The sequence below is a fragment of the Lichtheimia ornata genome, assembly GCF_029851405.1.
Source record: "Lichtheimia ornata isolate CBS 291.66 chromosome Unknown scaffold00005, whole genome shotgun sequence".
Classification (NCBI taxonomy): Eukaryota; Fungi; Mucoromycota; class Mucoromycetes; order Mucorales; family Lichtheimiaceae; genus Lichtheimia; species Lichtheimia ornata.
Window position 1 is genome coordinate 938,101 of NW_026695325.1, and position 19,483 is coordinate 957,583.

The following is a 19,483-nucleotide window of genomic DNA, read 5'->3' on the forward strand; positions in this document are numbered from 1 at the left end:
TTACGAGGGGGTGGTGTTTCCACTTAATTATCACTCATTCTATATGTGCAAGTACAACATGTAATATACAATGCTCAGGAGCATATTCCTACCACCATTTGTATAATTCATATCGATATAGAATGTGCACATTGATACTATAATCATACGTATGCATATAAATCATTGTAACTAAAACACCCAAAGCACCCACTATCATCATTGATTATGTATGCATTGTTTATTCACAGCATTTAGTGATTGAAAAGCTGAATCATAATGAGAAGAAAACAATGTAGGGATGACACTGTGAGCTGTGTAAAGATAAAACAAAGGTTACATCGAGTGTGCGTGGTGGTGCGGCTTTGTGGGAATTGGAAGGCTGTAATCAATCTTGTATTTCTTTATCCTTTTCCATGACGGTGAACCATATACAGCTTATCGAACGGTTGCCATACGACATCATCGAGCGCATATTTGCGTGTCTCAGCCAAAACGATTGCTTGGAATGTATGGCTGTATCAAGAGCTTGGTATAAGCTTGTGCCTCAGTATGCAACCTTTGTGTGGCGTCAAGTTCATATTTCCGGTGGCCAACAAGATGAGCGATTCAAGGAATGTCTTGGACCCCATGTGCAGCATTGTCAAATCTCTTGGGCGAATGATAGTCAGACATGTGCTGTTCTTCATATGCTTACTCAACAAGGCTGTGTCCACTTACAAACGCTTGGTAAATTATAGCACAGGGTTGTTCTTGTATGACACTGATTTCATTGGCACTAGCCTTTACCCATTGTCGATTACCAGACCAAAGGCGTTTCATGCAGATTTTAGCACCGCTCACCACACATCTTCGCAAGCTTACCTTTACCGAGCACAGTGACAACATGGCAATCATACATATCCTAGCCTTGTGCCCCAACATTACACACTTTACGTTATCGTCTTTGGAGTCCAATGCTGAGATTTACAATAATGAGCCGTTGCTATGCCAACAGTTGCCTGACAACCTCGTATTCGATCGACTTTTGCATTTACGGTTGGACGTCGTCATGGATAAGCACAAACGTCTCGCACCAATACTTAAACGGTGTCCTCACTTGAAGTACTTGGCTGTGTGTAATATTGCACCAGACACCGACGCCTATTTACTTCCAAGCAGTGCATCAATTGATCTCGATTTATTCATGCAATGTTGTCCTGAGCTCACTTTTCTCGAATGCAATTCATGGGAACAACAACAAGGTGTTGATATGATTGATTATGATCTCAAAAGGGGTGGATCAACAGGATTACAACAATTGATTACGCGTGAAGCGGCCGATTATACTGCAGCAGCCATTTTGCCAATGGTGATGAAGCATCAACATACGCTATCGTTGTTAAGTTTGGGTGGAGCGCTTGGTGGTGGTAGCATGAGCCGATCGGATTGGACGAATCTTGCCTTGATCCATGGGCCAAAACTTTGCACACTTTCTCTCAAGTACATCACTATTTCATCCACTCTACTTGAAACCATGATCCATCAATGCCCAGCTTTGGAAGATGTGACTTTGTGGACGACTAATCCAGTACAATCACCACCTGAGACAGCATTACGAGAACTACCAAATCTCAAACGACTTGACCTAGGGCGGTTTAGTAACAGCATGAATCGAAGTAATTTTCTTCAATCGTTACGGGGGATTGAGTCACTTGTATTGCGTTACTGGGGTCGTGATATGACGGATGAGGAGCTGGATGCATTATCATCTATAGAAGGATTACAGGAATTACTACTCGTTCAATCAGGATCAAGGGTGACTCAACAAGGATTGTGTCGATTCGCCAAGAATGCGATATCATTGAGGAGGTTGGAATTGCACAACATGACATGCATGTTATCGGAGGCAGTGTTGGCGGCATGGGGAGAGATGCGATGCTTGACTACGCTGAAATTGGTTTGTTGCAAAGGATTGACATGTCAAGGCATACGTGATATGGTGGATAGGTCTACAAGCCTACGACAATTCAACATAGCTTATTGTGATCTCGTTGATACTTTTGGTGTGATGGATTATGTAAACAATAAATTGTCTGCGGCAGCGCAATGTTGATTGTCATTCTCTCTCATATGATATTCTTACATTTGCTTCACATGCCATTATTCCATAACCCCCCAATCACCACCACACCGCTTCTCCTCTTTGCTTTCTACTTCCAATTGACAACAACTCTTATCTCTTTTGTTTACGTTTAAGCGTGGAAAGCTAATGCATTCAACAACAAGCGACCTTCATGAGTCCCATTGCGACATGTCGATTGGGGATCCTGAGCACGACATTCAACACCGGATCGCCACTACAACACTCGACTGTGTACAAGAAGATATCGATTCCCGTATCAGTGACAAAGTTAACCATGCATACGAGCCACAACAGCCTGCATCAGGAACAACCAAACACATGGCATCAGTGAACGACATCCTCGAGAAGGGAGATGATTATTATGGTGTCCTATCACTGGATCGTCATTGCACATCCACCCAAATCAAGAAAGCGTATCGAAAGGTAAGTTGGCAAAGGTTGTGGTGGATCAAGGGCATATCATTCATCCTATCAATAAAGCTTGCATTACAGTATCATCCTGATAAAAACAAGGCCCCAGGTGCTGATGAAGCATTCAAATGTAAGTATGACGGCATATCGCTGAAAAGATGGCTATGATTATTAATGATGCTCTCTATCATAAAAAGTAATCTCCAGAGCATTTGCTGTTTTATCCGATGCAGAACAACGTGCGATCTATAATGCATGTGGGCACTATGCAAAACACCACAATTCACCATTTTTCCGATCCGACAACCATGGCAGCAACATATCACCTGAGGATTTGTACAACGCCTTCTTTGGGCAAGATGGATCTTTGGATGACCCAGATTTTAGCAGTGCAACATTCGTCGGCCCTGGATACACACCACATACCTACTATAGTAGCCATAGCAACAAGCACAAACAACAACAGCGACTACTTTACATACAACGATGGGGGATTCTGCTTCAAGTTATGCCGCTTTTCATTTTGTTTGCATATTCTTTGCTGGTAACCCTGATGCATGACACCAACTTAGCTGCAGCTTCCATCACCATCACCACAACCAAGTCAACTGATACGCTGAATTTTGGATCTATCATCATGCAATAACGCCATCCTGTACCTTTATTATGCCCGATTGCAGAAGAAGAGCCATATATGCAAAAAGGCGAGTTGACGAAGGATGATTGGTCACCGGCAAGCGTGGAACAAGCCTGTCGGATCGATCGGAGCGGGTAGTGACGGAATTTGACGCTTCAATATACCAGACAATGAATGGATAATTATAACCCTCTCGTTGTTTACTTTCAACTCTTACTCCTTGGAATAAAAATGATACCATCTATATATAAACATGATATTCAGGAGTGGTTATAAGGGGAGCATTACATGCCATATGCATCAAAGACATGTGACCTAATAGTCTGTCTAGACTTTCTTTCAATTCTCTGGGGGGGGGGTGGATGGGTGGGATCAATGCATGTATTATGCAACAAGCGTACATGTGACTCAAAAGTCTGTCTAGACTTTCTTCCAATTCTTTGGGAAAGAGAGATCAATGCACGCCGATCTTGATGAAAAAAAAGAACAATGCATGATATGAGCAATCGGCCGATACTTATTACAGACCACAGAAGCTGAGTTTAATGATCACGTAACACTTGTGGTCCATCCTTGACAAGTGGAATGATTTTTCTCGAATGGTGTGTTGTGTTCCATCAAGAATCTTGATTCATTTGCCGCCTTTTCAGAAGTTGGGAAATGAGGTTGTTGGCAGCTAACTAGATTCATAGCATGAGAAGGCTTGTAGTTGACATCCGTCACTATTGCCGACAACCCTTGTGGGGTGATCCATAATGCACGTGGTGATGGTGGTGGCTGCACGGGCAAGGAGAAAAAGATGAGATGAGGAAGGGATGTCGGCTAAAAAGTCAGCTGGCGTGATTTTTTTTCATAATGTGAAAGACGTCAAGTCAAGGTATTCACGTTATCCCCATGGTAGCCCACGTTATTGTTTTATGATCTATCAATGTCAAGCAGCATCCGAATAACCAAAAGGGTCAAAGCGGGTCTTATCTTAGCAGCAAAGCGGGACGTCAGTGAATAGATCCTTTTTCTTCCATTCGTTCCTGATTTGTGGATCGCACGGTTTTACTCTCCCGATTCTTGTGTTACCAAAACTGGTTTATGCAGTGAACCCCATTCCTGGCAATGTAAATCCGATTTTGCGTGTAAAGGATCAAACACTTGGAAGAACGGCTAAGTCGGCTTAATGTGCATTGGTCTTACAGCATGATGACGGCCCATTTTAGCTTCCATGTGAGGATTTGTTCCATATTTGACAGAGGTGGGAAACGGGAAAACGAGGGACATGCATTGCGGATCCATGTGCATCATCGGGAAAAGGCACTGCCGCTTTCAGGAAAGAGGTAAATGGCTGGCACAGCACCTATTTATTTGTCGTCTTTTCCCCTTTCCTCCCACTTTCTTCTCTCTTCTATCATCACTTTTTTACTTTTTACCTTTACTCCTTACCCCACGATATCACACACGCAAATGCCACTTGTGCACGGATCATACTTTGCCGTCAACCTTGAATCAGATCATATCATCTTACATGGTGCTCCCGAAGAATCGGCCGGTGTTATTCTACGAGGATCCGTGGTACTGAACTGCAACGAAGCAACCAAAATCAAGTCGCTAACACTCAAACTTGAAGGCAAGACAAAGGTCAATTGGACTGAAGGTAATTATAGCATGCTTTATCATATCCCATCAACCAAAATCATTAATTGGATAATGCCATATAGGACATGGATCACATCAACGCCATTACAAACATGAAAAGACCATCATTGAGCACACATGGACATTCATGGAATTGAGACGTAAACCACATCAGCTATCAGAAGGCCGATACAAGTGGTAAGTGCTACATGATGTTAGCATACGTTCTTTTTGGTGCACATTGGCTGACACATTAGTCATAGGGATTTTGAATTACCCCTTCCAGGAGACCTTCCAGGCACTGTACAGCATGACTTGGGTCAAGTGTATTATCGATTGAAGGCTGTAGCTGAACGACCTGCCTTTTCCATGAATTACGTTGCCAAGCGTAATTTGACCATCACTCGCCTTATGCTTCCATCATCACTTGAATTCAGCCAATCGGTTGTCATTTCCAATGAGTGGACTGGAAAGATTTCCTACAACATCAGCATCCCAAGAAAGGTCTACAGCTGTGGCACATCCATTCCCATCACCTTTGACTTGGTACCTATTGCACCTGGATTATCAGTGAGAGCCATTGCATGCCATCTCAAAGAGTATGCCGTATTGAGCACTCAAGAGCACAGCCGAACCGAAGGACGTGTTATTAAGACTTTGCGAGATGCTCGATTTTCTGGTCGACAAGATCGATGGATTAGAACGGAGGTCTTATACGTCCCCAGCCAAGAGAATCGTCGCATCCAATCCGATACTTGCAGCGATCTCATCAGAATTAAGCATAAGCTTAAATTCACCGTATGCCTTGTAAACGAGGATGGTCACATTTCTGGTAAGTAAAAAGTTTTAATTGGGGGTATTGGTATCATATGAACTAAACCCTTTCAAGAATTACGAGCAGCCGTTCCCATCATTCTTGCCTCTGTGGCACCTGAAGAAGATGCAAACGAATTACCGGCATACGAGGATGCTTGGAAATCTTTACCCTATGATCCCAATACCATCGCAGCGCTGATTTCATCCGGTGACTTGTCGGCATCGGGATTTTCAAGACCATCCACTCAACTTTTCAATGACGCTGGAAGTACAAGTGGTAGCAGCAGCAGTGAAGATGAAGGCCCAGCACCTTGGGAAGGATTTGACTTGACACGAGTGCCATCGTATTCAACAGCCTTACGCACGGGTCGTCAACATAGCTTCAGTGGCCCATCTTTGCCTCCGTATGAATCCCTTGTTTCTGTTACTCCAGCCGGTAACACAGTCGCATGAAGCGTTGTCCATTACATGTCATGTGTAACGTCGTCTCTCAGCCCTTTCCTCCTTTTCCTCCCATTCTTTTACCCATTCTTGTAAATATTATTTTTCATTAGCTTGTAGAAACATCGCATATCCATGTAATCAATCACCTAGATATATACCTAAATACCAACTAAATCCGTTTACTCAAAGAAACATGCCAATGTGAAGCTCTAATGTACATGCTGTCATTGCCTCTTTGTTTTGTAGATAACCTTGTTTGCTGTAGCATGATCATCACATGAGACAAATGGTTACTCAAATTGGTAGTTTATGTCCTCCTTATCTCAAATTTACCAAAAACGACCGTTCTTATCTTTTATGGCCTTGTGTAGCTTTTTCATCTAATCATTTTCCCTGCCCCAACTATCTCATGCCCACCATATCAGTACAAGGGCACTAGCCATCCCCAGTCAGGTCTTCATTCATTGGTAGTTGAACGCCAAAGTGTGATTGCACAATGAGCTGCACGTTTTTGGTACTAAGCATCTCGTGGGGAATTCGGATCTTCTGTATTCTAGAGCGCGTCAATGGTGTGGTCGGACGTTTCTCAAAAGGCTGATGAGCCTCAAAGTCCTTTGCATATTATCTCCTTATGTCTAGTGCCGTGCTATTTACTAGGGCCCCTGTACATAGGCCCCGTTATCGTAAATGCATGCAGCTACTTCATATGGTATGCTTCGTAGCACAAGTGAGCGTTCATTGTCTCATTGGTTTAATCTTGCATTCCATATGGGACACGCAACTCGTTGTTAATGTCATCGCTCAAGAATCCTAATACTATGAAAAGGTGTACGACGTCATTTTCACACCTATGAGTATGCTCAATTCATGAGATGACATAGCTTCAACGAATCTACGCTGATGATCGCATCACATGATGACACAGTTGGTTTAATGTTAAAGACAACAAGGCTTTATTGTGAGCTGTTGTGAGAGATGCTCATCCACTCGCCCACTTTTTTTGGTCCTTGTCTACTATCCGGAGCCCATGGTGTGGTGCGTATCGTGAGAAAGTTCATTCGTCTCCGATAGTAATTGACCAACTACGACTTTCTTTGTATATAGTAATTGACCAACGATGATCTCATGTAGGGCGTGTTGTTGCCTAGTGTGACAGCATTATGGGCTCGAGGATTATTGGCGGGTGGCAATTTGCCATAGCAACCCCTTGATGGCCTACCTTGATACCTCCAATGAAGAACAACGTCCCCGCATTTTCAAGTTACTATGCATACATCCAATTTCTTCTATCCCATGTACCAAAGTAGTATTCAGATCCATATAATAAAAAGTCGCATGCGTTAAACGCCCATCTGCTGGTCACGTGAAATGGCTGTAAGGCAAGTAGCTGTACTCTTTTAGACAAAGGAGCAAGAACAATAAGGATGCATAGGCCAACATTTTCAAGCCTGCTGTCATCACCATTCAACACCATGATGTCATCAAAGCTGTTGCTATGTTACATAATGCAGCGCTAGCTCGCTTAAAATCAAGATGAGGGCTTTCTCAAAACGTCCAAGGATGAATCAACTGTTTTAAAAAGTCGCATTTAGTAGCCAAGCTGACTGGGGAGACCATTTGACGAGCGTGACAACTATAATCTAGAATCCTGAGTAGATATGCTCGAAACATGATGTATGATTTATCTTGGTTGCTATGCAACAGCTATCTAATGCCTCCTAGTTGGGCGTTTCTATATAGCTGAAATGAATATTGAACGAGGGTGCGTTGTCTGATTGTTAACTGGGCAGCAATAAAGAAGCGTTTTGGATGCTTATTTGTTTGCTTCATCGGTAAAAAGTTGGTTAACAATCGTATTCAAAGGGATGTGTATAGGCAACCCGTGCTTGTGAATGAACCAATATAGGCGGCATCTCACGTGGATCATGGATTTAGTCATATGACATGAATGGTAATAACCACGCGAGTGTTGTTGGTAGCTGCGTTATTCATCTTCTATATCACAAGCGTACCAAAGCCTTGGTTTACTTGCCAACAAGCATGCTTGTGGATTTGTTTGGTTATGGATGTCTTGATTCCAGCCCCTTGATCGATTGTCTTTTGTCCTTTCGCGAGGTATGTTTCGTGACGGTCATCTTGATTGATAGGAACGAGTCATTTTTGTAACCTGCAGTGAAAGGAAAATGCGGGGATAGGAAGAAAAATGTAACGTATGATATTCTTCTCTTCAACGTATATTCCTGACAATAGCCACCGGGCTCGATTGAATGTAACAAAAGGCGGAAGAAGAGCTACTTGAGGGATTAATGACGCTGTAAATCACTCAATGCAACCGATGTTGCACAAAAGGATGCCTTTGGTATAAATTTAGTTGACCGCATCGTCTTCGGATCTCTTGCTTTCCTGGTTCCTTTTCTTATAACATCAACATGCATGACGACTGCAGGCGTGTTATGGAGGGTATCAAGTCGTTTTGGAGCGAGCATATCAATTTCCTGGTGCTTCATTACTTTTACATCATATCCTTGTGCTTTATCTTTGCTGGTCTTTATTACTGCCAACCTGGCACAGATTGGGATTTCATTGACGCGCTATACATGAGCACTACGGGAGCTACCAATACGGGTCTTAATACGATTGCCATGTCTGAGCTCAGCCTATATCAGTATTTGCTCATGTTTTTCAGCTCTATTTGCGGATCACATGTCATTGTTTCAATCATCATTGTGTTGGTGCGCAAGCATTACTTCTCAAAGCGATTTGAAGACGTGTTGGCGTATAACCGAGAACTTCAAGAACGAGTTAAACAAAGGAAGCGAGAGGGGGTTACGAGAAAAAAGCCTCCTTTTTGGCGTAGCAAATCCATGTCGGATTGCCGTGAAGCAAACTCGGGTCCTTTACAAATCGTGTTGCGACGTTTTCGAACCGAGAATAGCAAAGATGACTCTGCATTTGGTGAAGAGGAGATTGCGCAAAGAATGAAACAGCTGCAACAACAACAACAACAATCAACCCCTTCTCTTGCAGCTGCTGCCCATAGCCAGCCAACCGTGTCACCTCAACAGGAAGGTGCTCCTGGTGGTATAGCGTTCAACCCCGACATTGCATATCAACGTGAGCGTGCAAGACAATTGATGGATGACACAAGAGATGGAGGAATCAAGGATAAGGATGAGGATGATCTTTTTACAGAGGACATCAATGAAATTTTGAGAAAGCCAATCGACAAGAGCCAATTGACGCGTGAACAACGATACAAGATTGGTGGTTTAGAATATCGTGCCATCGACTTTTTATCCAAGATGATCCCCATTTGGTACCTTTCAGTCAATCTCATCGGGTCGCTAGCATTACGCATCTACATTGCAAGTTCAAATTATGCTCAGCAAGTGATGGAGACATCCAATCCAACGCCTATGGATCCATGGCTGTTTTCGTTTTTCGTTTGCATCTCGTCTTTCGATAATTTGGGTTTATCGGTGCTGGATGCAAGTATGGTGCCATTTCTCAATGCACCTGCTCCTCTTTTAATAAGTGCTTTTATGATCCTTCTTGGGAATACTGGTTACCCTATTAGCCTACGTGCCGCTGTTTGGTGTATGCACAAGCTCACTCCCAATGAGCACACCCGAAAGACTTTGCGGTATCTCCTTGATCACCCACGTCGTTGTTATACTAACATGTTCCCTTCGACTCAAACATGGTGGCTCGTAATTGTGGTGGTGGTATTCAACGTGGTGATGACTGGGGTATTCCTTGCAACCAACTTTTGGCTCCCTGTTCTTGAAGGTGTCTCATGGCCATCACGCGTTTTGGATGGCTTCTTTCAAGGAGTATCAACGCGCAATGGTGAGTAGCAGATAAAGGAGATATGCTGTGCTTTTAGCCACCACTAACTTTTATGCTATATAGCTGGCTTTGTGGTTGTCAACCTTCTTGAAGTAAATCCAGGCACACAAATCTGCTATATCATTTTCATGTATATAAGCGTATACCCATTGGCGATTTCTATACGTAACAGCAATGTCTATCAGGTGAGCTAAAAAAAAGACCCATATCAGAAGGACACGTTGCTGATACTTTGCATGAACAGGAACGAGAGCTCGGCATTTACAGCCATACTCGCCAAGATGATGAAGAACAAGGTTTAGGTCCTTTCAAGCTACGCCGCAAACCAACAATCTCCAGTGTCATGACAACTTCTCGCAAGCTGATAACTAAACGTCCTAGTTTCTATGTTATGCAACAATTGCAGCGACAGCTTGCTCAAGAGATCATATGGCTGGTTATGGGCGTGTTCTTCATTTGTGTGATCGAAGCCGAAAGTATCATGTCACCTACTCCCATTACAGCATTGACAGTCCTTTATGAGTGTGCTTCAGCTTTTGGAACAGCTGGATCATCCACGGGTTTCCCAGGTGTTAGCACATCCCAAAGTGCACAATACCACACGCTCAGCAAGCTTATCCTTATTGCACTTATGGTTCGTGGTCGTCATCGTGGCTTACCATCTGCTATCGATCGTGCCGTTCAACTACCTTCCGAAGAGCTTGATGAGATGGATAATAAGGAACAACAATTGAAACAGCAATACCACGTTGACATAACATCCAGCCGTGAATTGAGTACATCCGATCTATCAATGTCAACTTCTCGTTGGCATATACGAACTAGTAATAGTCATCGTTCAATACTGTAATTATATTTGTACATAAGATTTTGATAAATGTATATACACTAAGCTAGTAAAAAATAGTCGATGGATCACTCCTTTGCCACTGAACGTGATAAGCGTGCTTCAGAATTGAATCCTTCGCGTAATGTGTCCACTTGCTGCTTTACAATATCGGTGCCCCATGCCATTTTTCGTAGCACTTGGTACTTGCTGATACCATGTGTTTTAGACATCTCTTGCATCTCCTTGATATATTCCTTGTCTTGCTCATCCCCATATTCCTCCGAAAGCGTACTCAATGTGCTGGGTGTGGACCTGACAGAAGCTGTTTCGGATGCATTTTCTTCCAACGAGCCTCCTTGCTCTTTGCCTTGTCCTTCCATCCAAGCTTCAGCCTTAGCTTTCATTCTTTCGGTATGGAAAGGATCGGCACCAACCATATCCTTGTTGAACATATGCAAATGAGTGTGCACCGGCGAGAAACCAGGAATAATTTTGACTCGTAAAACCACTTGGCCAAGGGGTCCCTCCGCATCCCATGGGTCTTCGTTGCGATTCGCTTCCTTGCTGTGCTCAGAAAGATATGGATGGAGACCAACCACGATATCTTGCCACTCATCATCTCCCATTTCCTTGAGCCACAAACGACCTGTTGCCTTGGCTCCACCCATAGTACCTTGCATGATATGAACATAAAGTGCTGATCGTTGCCGCATAATGAGTGGGAAATACAAACGCTTTGCATCCCATACGTTGTCCTTTAGATCACGGGGCTTCAAGCGTTTCAATATGACTGGATCAACATTCAAGGCAAGAGTTGCTTTGGTAGAATGGCTCGAAGCATCGAGCGGTGACTTCAATTGTTGTAATCGAACACTGTCAACGACCAAGGTACCAACATCTAGGTATAACTTTATAAGCCATCCATGTCCCTTATTGATGAACGATTCTCCTCCAATACATACCTGCTCCTTGCATTTGGGGTGGTAGCGTTAAATGCACCGGCTTGTAACGTAATGTTAATAGCACCTTGCCAAATCCAATACCATTAGAGAGTGGCACCCAAACTTGAGCCTCTTTGAGCTATAAATCGGTATAATTCCATTACCAACACAGGCTTTTCATGCTTTAAAGATGGCTACTTACATATGGCGTTGAACAATTTTCATCCTTGAAAAGGTCGGCAAGCTTAAGTAGCTTCGTACCAATGACCGGATCACGTTCCAACTCAAACGCAGCCTTGACTGATATACGTAATGTGCACGCATCGAAATTCTTGATAAAATGCTCTGACTCGCCATTCCAATGCTATGATGGTGTGTGAGCATTATCCAGTAGGCTTGAAGGTTTGACGTAATAAATGGCTTACCGGGCATGGGTTACGCAGCTTAGCTCGTGTTTGGTACACCTTGCTATCATTGATATACAAGATCGCGTATGGACTCACAACTTGACCAGGATTGTATGGGTGTTTAAGCTCTTCGTCTGCCAATTCATCCGCTGCGCCAATCTCAAGATCCATTGCCTGCCGAATATAGACCGACAAGATGCCTACCAACATAAACGGATTAATATCAAGTGTCATTCCCCATAATTCATTACATCAATTACCGCTTTTATGATCGGGATCCATTGCAGCCGAATCCTTTTTCTCTTCTTTAGGCTTATCCTTTTCCACAATAGAATCCTCCTCGGAAACGACGTATTTGGGATGGAAGGAAAGCTTGAAGTCGACTTTCATTTTGGATTCTTCTAGCGGTTTGCCATCCAGTGGGGCCCATCTAAATGTTGCTTGGTGAGGAAAAAGACCATATGCCTAATTTCATACATACCCATCATACACGACCCTTTCCTCTTTGCAGTAGTCAATCACGTTGCCCAGACGATCAATTTTGCTTTGTAGGATATCCCGAACAGCAATAGAATATGATCCCCACATGTCGTCGAATTTGATCTTGTCAGCATCCCATACTCTTATATCCAGTTTGGTATCAGAAGATATGTCATCTATATTACAAGGATAGAGCATATGAGCATCGTCATGCTAAAAACAGGTTGCTATAGCATACCTTTGCTGATTAGCACATGTAGCGTCTCGTTCCATCGTGGATCTTTGTCGTTTGTGAGCACCCGTGTTGTTGACAAGGTACGCTTGGGTTGATTGCTGAGGGAAAGCGTCACATAAGAATCCTCAAGGTCTACATCACCCATAACGTGTATGTGTTAGATGCCTGGCTCTAGTATGCGTATGATGTACTTACCCTTAAATTGCACCATCTGTTGATCACACGTCGCACCTCGAATGTGTAGCATAGCAACGCCCAAAGCACGAGTATCATGCGCATCGGATCCCATCAACTCTTGGATGTCGACTGTGAGGCTCTTGGGGTCGATCATGCTAGCCATACCAATACGTAAACCTTCGTTCACCATCATCTTGAACATTGGAATCTTTCAAGCAAAAATGGTAAGAAAGGGATCATTAGCGTAAATATGACATGTTGACTTACATGCATGATGTTCATATGACGTGAAATCGGCATAACAGCTGTCTCGACTGTAGGCGGGCTTGGAAATGAAATGGTCAATTTTGATACGAATGGGATGTCAGGTCCTGTTGTCAACTTGAAGCGCACACGCCCTTTCAACGCTGTCAATTCACCTCGTATGAAGAGCGGAGATGCTGATCCAAGGGCGACACCGATGGAAACACCAGGAGGTGATGGTTCAATTGGGCCACGCTCTCGTGATAAAGTTGAAGCTGGATGTGCATGAAAGCTAAAAGAGGCTTCACCAAACTTGGATGCATTTGTGTTAGCGAGCAAGGGTCAAGACACCATGGAGATCATCATAACACTTACGATGCTTTCTTCTGATTGACCAGGGAGAGGAGGGAACATACGTATTCTACAAGTCATCAATGAGAAGAGAATGACATAAAATTGGTCATTGCATGACTTACATTTGTACACGTGGAGCTTGAGAGCCGATATCAAGATCACAAATTTGGACTCCTTTCTATTGTAATGCATTATGAATCACGCCAATTACCCCAAGAAACCATCACTTACGATAAACCCTGGTGTCACGCCTTGAATAGTGTCTTCCACCATCGATTCGATAGTCGCAAAGAATTCTTGGCTGATACTCCTCCAGATCTTCTCCAACATAAAGTTGAGCCATTCCACTGTTTCACCTTCGGCTGTATAGAGCTACAAGAGCGCAATGTTATCAATCCATGGACTTCTATAGCAAGATTGGTGCTTACCGATTTCATGCCTTCTTGTTTTTCTATATTCCAATTCAAGTCTTTGTTGGGCTGATGACCAAAGATGTAATACAAGACGCCAGGAATTGAAATCAACGGGATGGCCACCAATAAGCTGAACCCCCATTTTCCCAATAAGAAAGCGAGTGCTGATGCTGCACCAATGTATTTGAAGGCTGTAAATTCGAGTTGCTTCACGAGCTGTAAAGGATCAACGGATTGGTTGGGAAGCATGTGAAGTGAAGGTGCTTTGGCTACCGAGCTGCTGGTTGTAGCTCCATCATTATTGATTGAATTGCTTTGTTGTTGCAATGACTGATGAACGTTGGCTCGATGATCATGGTCGCGCCCGAGAAAGTCATCGTCATCCGTTGTTGGTGCAAAGTCATGGACACGAGGTGCTTTATCATCTGCATGACAGCTGTCAGTGAACATACAAATCATTGGTGATGTGGAGTAGTAGTAGTAGTAGTACCATCTTGAGGCATATTCGTATGCTCTGTGGATGGAGGTTGGCGATCATTGCTTATAGCTTCGTGGCTGTCTGGTTCTTTCATGTGTGTTGGTTGCATAAAGAATGAGAAAGAAACGAATGAAATAACAAGGGCTTGGGACAACGGCGCTTTTACGTTGTTTGGAACAACATCCGAGACACTGGATACCTGCACATTTATGCGTTAAATTTGCTGTCCCTTTTGCTTCACCGATCAACACATACACACCATTTCCAATGAGTAGTAAAGACTCGTTCAGCCTTGAATCCTTCCACCAGCTATTGCGAGGTCGCGTCTTTTACGGCAACATTGACTATGGCGTATGGCTCATGCAGTGCATCACTACCGCTACGTTGCCAATCAATCCCATGTTTGCAGTGACGATCAAAGAATACGTTCAAAGGTAGCTACCATGCTGATTGCTGTATTCCCCCCTCCTTCAAGACATTCCATTGACGTGTCCAAGTGTGTTCCATGTAGACCGCATTCAACCTATTGCCGAGGATAAGCTTGTGCCTTTCTTTGACAACCCGGATACCATCACTCCGGCTCAAGTGCTTGTTGCCTTTTACGTACTTCAATTCCATGATGCAATCATTGCCTTCAAGACAGATCCCAAATTAGCAACGGCTGTACATGTGCAATATCAAGGTAAATAGAAGGGTAGGGAGGAGGGAAGAAGAAGAGGAGGAGCAAGGATTGACAATGAAATTTCTTGTGTAGAATATAGTTTCATTGATCGTATACCCATCCGATCCATGCTCAACCATCTCGAGAAAGGCAGTGCATATCGTGGTATTTATCGAGACTTCTTGGCTATGGCTGCCAACTTGTATCCAGAGCTGTTCGATGTATCGGGTCTCTTATTCCAGGAAGGTAAAGAGGATCTTGCCGTGATGGATAGGTAAGGATGTCCATATTCCAAACATCGTTTCACGTGATGCTAATGTTGGCAGAGTAGGGTATGGAATTATGGCTATCTATCACTCGAAAAACTTGACTCTGTTCTTTCTAAATGGCGACAACATCCTGATCAAGTTGCTTGTGGTACGTGGTTTCCATGGCTGCTGTAACATGGATAGCTAGCTGACACACTTGTTTAACAGCATTGACAAACGTGAGTGCGATGGAAAGCGTGAAGGTAATACCTTACGCAGAAGTATGCTTCTCAAGATTATTACGGCCTTGCCTAGATGAAGAGTGAGTTCTTTGTGACACAAAGTGCTTTTGCATGAATGTTGATGGATGAGCTCTATTATAGGGATATGCCATCGGCTGTGGTGGAGACTCTACTTTCAACATGGGAATCATTGCATCGAGTCATTCCTTACGAATTATGGGTGATCACAGCAAATGCTTTGCGAAGTAGCAAGATGAAAGAGTAAGGCAGCCTATCATTTTGTTAAGGTGGATACAGGATCTGACGGGTTTTGCTTATAGGGACTATACACTTGATCTCATTATCAAAGCACCGCTTTCCCTCTTGAAGTGTGATCCAGTCGTATTTCGTTCAGAGCGATTACTGAGTTTATGGTTGCATGTAAGCTTACAGGTCTTATCATATGGTTCAGAATAGCTCATATATGTGTGTGTCATTGATAGATGATGGGATGCGTTCGTGTGTGCTCAAGGCATCGGATATGGAAAAAGTATTACACCATTGGGTCTACAAAGGTAAGGAAGGAACATACACAATCGATATGCATTTCTCACATAGCGCTTTGTCATTAGCTCAATACCCGCAATATCAACGCGCTTACAAACGCCCAGGACTCAGCCATGATCCAAGCTCTTTTGGAACACTGCAAAGAAACCGAAGCTGACAAAGCAAAACTTGGTACTTGTTAAAGTCATGCAAGATGTAGAGTGATTGTTAACATCTCTTTGGTGTAATAGGATCATTGAGAAAAGCACAACAGCAAATATGTCAATTCATCCACAGCATCTTCATCGATGACAGCCCATTGCTGATAGCCAAATTGCTTCACTTTCAAACCTATTCGATCGAGCTTATACCCACTGTTGTCGAAATGATTCCATCCTTATGTATGTACCCATTTACATATGAGGATCTACATGTTTGCTTATATACGTTTATCGTAGATGCTGTTTTTAACTTTATCCCTGAGCTGATCAGACAACCACAACCGGAGAAGCAGGTGTTTGCAATACTTTTGGCATGTCATTTGTGTGAAAAATATCCACTTGAAGCCTAGTACGTACATTTGAAAAGGTCATCAACGTGTTGCTTCTCTCTCTCTAACATCATGTTATCAGCTTGCAGATTGCGGAGAAGCACGTACTTCCACGCCTGCTTAAAATTGCCTTCCCTCCTCCATCTACCACTTGCGTGCCGTCAGACTTTTTGGTGCAAGCGATACCCGGGTTTGTACATCTGTCAAAGGCATTCCCTCACTTCAGCCCACAAATTCTCCAAGCATTCGAGCGTAAGTGTGAACATGAAAAAGAAGGGATTTATTCTTATTTGGATGCAATAGAGATCAGCAATGGATTACCCGCACCAGCAGAGTTTGTAGGACAAGAAGAGAATAGTAAGATTATTTTGATCCTGCGTCTCCATCAAGTATTGAGCGATTCGAGGGATCTTGTTCAACAGCAATGTAAAGAGACATAATAAGAATCCTTTTTAATTCCTACGCACAAGTTTATTGAGTGAAAGATTGTTTGAAGTATTGACTTGAACGGGTGCCTCAGATGAAGGCTCGATTGTATCAGCTATTAATCTAAGATAGCCATCGATCACTTGCGTATATCCATTATGGATTTGAAGCCTGCTGCCAGGTTGTACATCTATGCAAATCGCCTCGTCAGCCTCACATACCATGTTACATGCTTCTCAAGTTATCTTGCCTTGGGTCGTTTTCAATATGATGGCACCCGTTGTATCACCTACAAGGTGCTCTGATACGCGAATAGTCTTGTCGCCATCTGCAAGCGACCATTAGCTTCAATACACGCTTCGAGTTGTTGCAATCTACTGACCATCCAGTTGAAGGGACACAATGCAATGCATGACCGTAACGTCAATGTTGATGCCATATTGGTCTGCCGTGAGAGAACTAACAGTGGAAGCAACAGCAGCAGCTGGTTGAACGTTGTCAGGTGGTGTGTATGTGTGTCAGTTGTGGTGGGTTGTATATGGCGGGCTTACTGGATGGCATGATTGAAAGGAGACTCCTCGTTGTGTTAGAGCCAAGTTAAAATGATGCTTATAGCTCAGTAAATTCCCACCCACTCTCAATAGGTAGATCCATTGTTGTAATTTCATTATATACATGCCAATCTAATTCGGACGTTCTTGTATGTATTGATTGTGCAAAATCCAAATTGCTTTTATTGTTTAAGGGTAAGAATGAAGAAAAAGACTCTTTTTTAGAACGTATGATCGATTACGTCTTTGTTATGTACAATGCGAAAAGAGGAGATGCTGTGAGACGAGAAAAGAAAAAGAAAGAGCGAAGCGAGGGCGATAAGAGAGATAGAACGAGGATGTTGATCTATTTGTTGCGTGCATATCTACCGACAACGACAGCGTGATCTCTTTCATAAGGTTCAAGAGTGAGTTGTTCTTGGGGCTTAATGCGTTCTTCTTGCAACTTCTTGACTTCACGAGCAAACACAGTGGCAGCATCAACGGTTGAATCAATACAAGAAGCCTTGATAGAGATGACGATATGACCATTGTTCTTCAAAAAGTGATGAGCATTGAGAGCGATAATACGGGCTTGATCAGGTTGGGCAACATCAGCGAAAATGACATCGACCATGGGAACGAGCATACGATACTTTGGAGGATGACGGGCATCTTCAATGATAGGCAAGACATTGGTGCGCTTCTTTGCCATGTTGATAAGATCACGGCCTGATCGATGAGAGAACTCAACAGCGTAAACAGCACCTTCAGCACCAACGATATCAGCAACGTGAGACACCGAAGTACCAGAAGCAGCACCCAAATACAAGACTTTCTTTCCAGGAGCAATATGGACGTGATCAACACCACCAAGAACAGCAGCAGCTAACTTGGATCGGAAAGGATTCCACACACGATATTCGATCTTGGTACCTTCGGGACCATCCACAGAAACACGCTTCTCACCATAGACAGATTCACCAGGGACAAGGTTCTTGGTAACGAGCAAGTCTTCTTTACCACGAGCAATGAAGATACCTTCATGACGATGGGGTTCAATGATAACCTTGTTACCACCCTTGGCACCGCCCTTGGCACCACCACGGCCACCACGAGCACCACCACGAGCACCACCACGGCCACCACGGCCACCACGACCAGCAGGTTTGCCAATGCCACCACGAGCAGCACCTAAATGAATGATAAAAGTTAAGTTTGAATTCTCGAGTTACCAATGTCATACAAAGATCCCTTACCACGTCCACCACGGCCACCACCAAAGCCGCCACGAGCACCACCACGGCCACCGCCACGGCTGCCACCACGGAAACCTCCACGTCCTCCACGAGCTCCACGATTATCGAATGCCATTATGAATGGGTTATGTATATATCTAGAAAGAAGTACAAGAAGTAGTCTACATGCGGACGAAAAATTATTCTTGTAAAAGCCACAATGAGCCCAACACATTCATCTCAGCTGCATGACAACTTGGGGACCTAGCAACTGTCGCCGTTGCCATGGCAAAGACCAAAGACAGTATAACAACATGCTTGGCTTCAGGAACAATCAACCATGGGCTTCACTTCCAGTACAATGATCCCCTCCTTATTATTTTTTAGTCTCATCACTAGTGAAAAATACAGTAAACATGACTGCATGACAATGAAAGGATAGCTCGAGTCTCTAATTAGATTGCAAAATGCAGTAATTGCGCATTAGATGTCAACAATAAACAAAACAAATATGTGGGTATGTGCTGGTTTTTTATCATCTTTGAACAACAGATGGGGTGAGAGATACTTTTACAAAATGCAAGGGTCTATAAAAATGCCTATGCGGATGATATACGAA

At 43.4% G+C, this 19,483-nt stretch overlaps 7 protein-coding genes across 7 annotated transcripts; 5 read left to right on the forward strand and 2 right to left on the reverse strand.

Moving 5' to 3' along the window:
• Nucleotides 1–395: 395 nt before the first annotated feature.
• On the forward strand, nucleotides 396–2,074 carry O0I10_002148 (uncharacterized protein; the record flags this gene model as incomplete). The annotated part of the gene is made up of 2 exons (XM_058482235.1): nucleotides 396–708; nucleotides 762–2,074. The coding sequence occupies 2 exons, from the start codon at nucleotides 396–398 to the stop codon at nucleotides 2,072–2,074; spliced, it is 1,626 nt and encodes a 541-aa protein (XP_058347366.1).
• Nucleotides 2,075–2,230: 156 nt separating this feature from the next.
• On the forward strand, nucleotides 2,231–3,161 carry O0I10_002149 (uncharacterized protein; the record flags this gene model as incomplete). Its single annotated transcript, XM_058482236.1, has 3 exons — nucleotides 2,231–2,527; nucleotides 2,585–2,645; nucleotides 2,713–3,161. 3 exons carry the CDS (start codon nucleotides 2,231–2,233, stop codon nucleotides 3,159–3,161), a joined length of 807 nt encoding a protein of 268 aa, XP_058347367.1.
• A 1,446-nt stretch (nucleotides 3,162–4,607) lies between these two features.
• O0I10_002150 (uncharacterized protein) lies at nucleotides 4,608–6,047 on the forward strand (the record flags this gene model as incomplete). The annotated part of the gene is made up of 4 exons (XM_058482237.1): nucleotides 4,608–4,797; nucleotides 4,862–4,976; nucleotides 5,042–5,610; nucleotides 5,668–6,047. 4 exons carry the CDS (start codon nucleotides 4,608–4,610, stop codon nucleotides 6,045–6,047), a joined length of 1,254 nt encoding a protein of 417 aa, XP_058347368.1.
• A 2,444-nt stretch (nucleotides 6,048–8,491) lies between these two features.
• O0I10_002151 (uncharacterized protein) lies at nucleotides 8,492–10,737 on the forward strand (the record flags this gene model as incomplete). The annotated part of the gene is made up of 3 exons (XM_058482238.1): nucleotides 8,492–9,887; nucleotides 9,951–10,072; nucleotides 10,132–10,737. The coding sequence occupies 3 exons, from the start codon at nucleotides 8,492–8,494 to the stop codon at nucleotides 10,735–10,737; spliced, it is 2,124 nt and encodes a 707-aa protein (XP_058347369.1).
• A 65-nt stretch (nucleotides 10,738–10,802) lies between these two features.
• Nucleotides 10,803–14,538, reverse strand: O0I10_002152 (uncharacterized protein; the record flags this gene model as incomplete). Its single annotated transcript, XM_058482239.1, has 14 exons — nucleotides 10,803–11,614; nucleotides 11,679–11,796; nucleotides 11,860–12,021; nucleotides 12,083–12,264; nucleotides 12,325–12,494; nucleotides 12,546–12,720; nucleotides 12,783–12,911; nucleotides 12,975–13,164; nucleotides 13,224–13,511; nucleotides 13,575–13,620; nucleotides 13,676–13,731; nucleotides 13,785–13,925; nucleotides 13,982–14,391; nucleotides 14,457–14,538. 14 exons carry the CDS (start codon nucleotides 14,536–14,538, stop codon nucleotides 10,803–10,805), a joined length of 2,961 nt encoding a protein of 986 aa, XP_058347370.1.
• Nucleotides 14,539–14,711: 173 nt separating this feature from the next.
• O0I10_002153 (uncharacterized protein) lies at nucleotides 14,712–17,110 on the forward strand (the record flags this gene model as incomplete). The annotated part of the gene is made up of 12 exons (XM_058482240.1): nucleotides 14,712–14,878; nucleotides 14,942–15,126; nucleotides 15,199–15,379; nucleotides 15,437–15,522; nucleotides 15,582–15,675; nucleotides 15,737–15,856; nucleotides 15,916–16,015; nucleotides 16,207–16,312; nucleotides 16,372–16,521; nucleotides 16,579–16,690; nucleotides 16,753–16,922; nucleotides 16,974–17,110. 12 exons carry the CDS (start codon nucleotides 14,712–14,714, stop codon nucleotides 17,108–17,110), a joined length of 1,608 nt encoding a protein of 535 aa, XP_058347371.1.
• An 883-nt stretch (nucleotides 17,111–17,993) lies between these two features.
• Nucleotides 17,994–19,000, reverse strand: O0I10_002154 (rRNA 2'-O-methyltransferase fibrillarin; the record flags this gene model as incomplete). The annotated part of the gene is made up of 2 exons (XM_058482241.1): nucleotides 17,994–18,820; nucleotides 18,886–19,000. The coding sequence occupies 2 exons, from the start codon at nucleotides 18,998–19,000 to the stop codon at nucleotides 17,994–17,996; spliced, it is 942 nt and encodes a 313-aa protein (XP_058347372.1).
• Nucleotides 19,001–19,483: the final 483 nt, after the last annotated feature.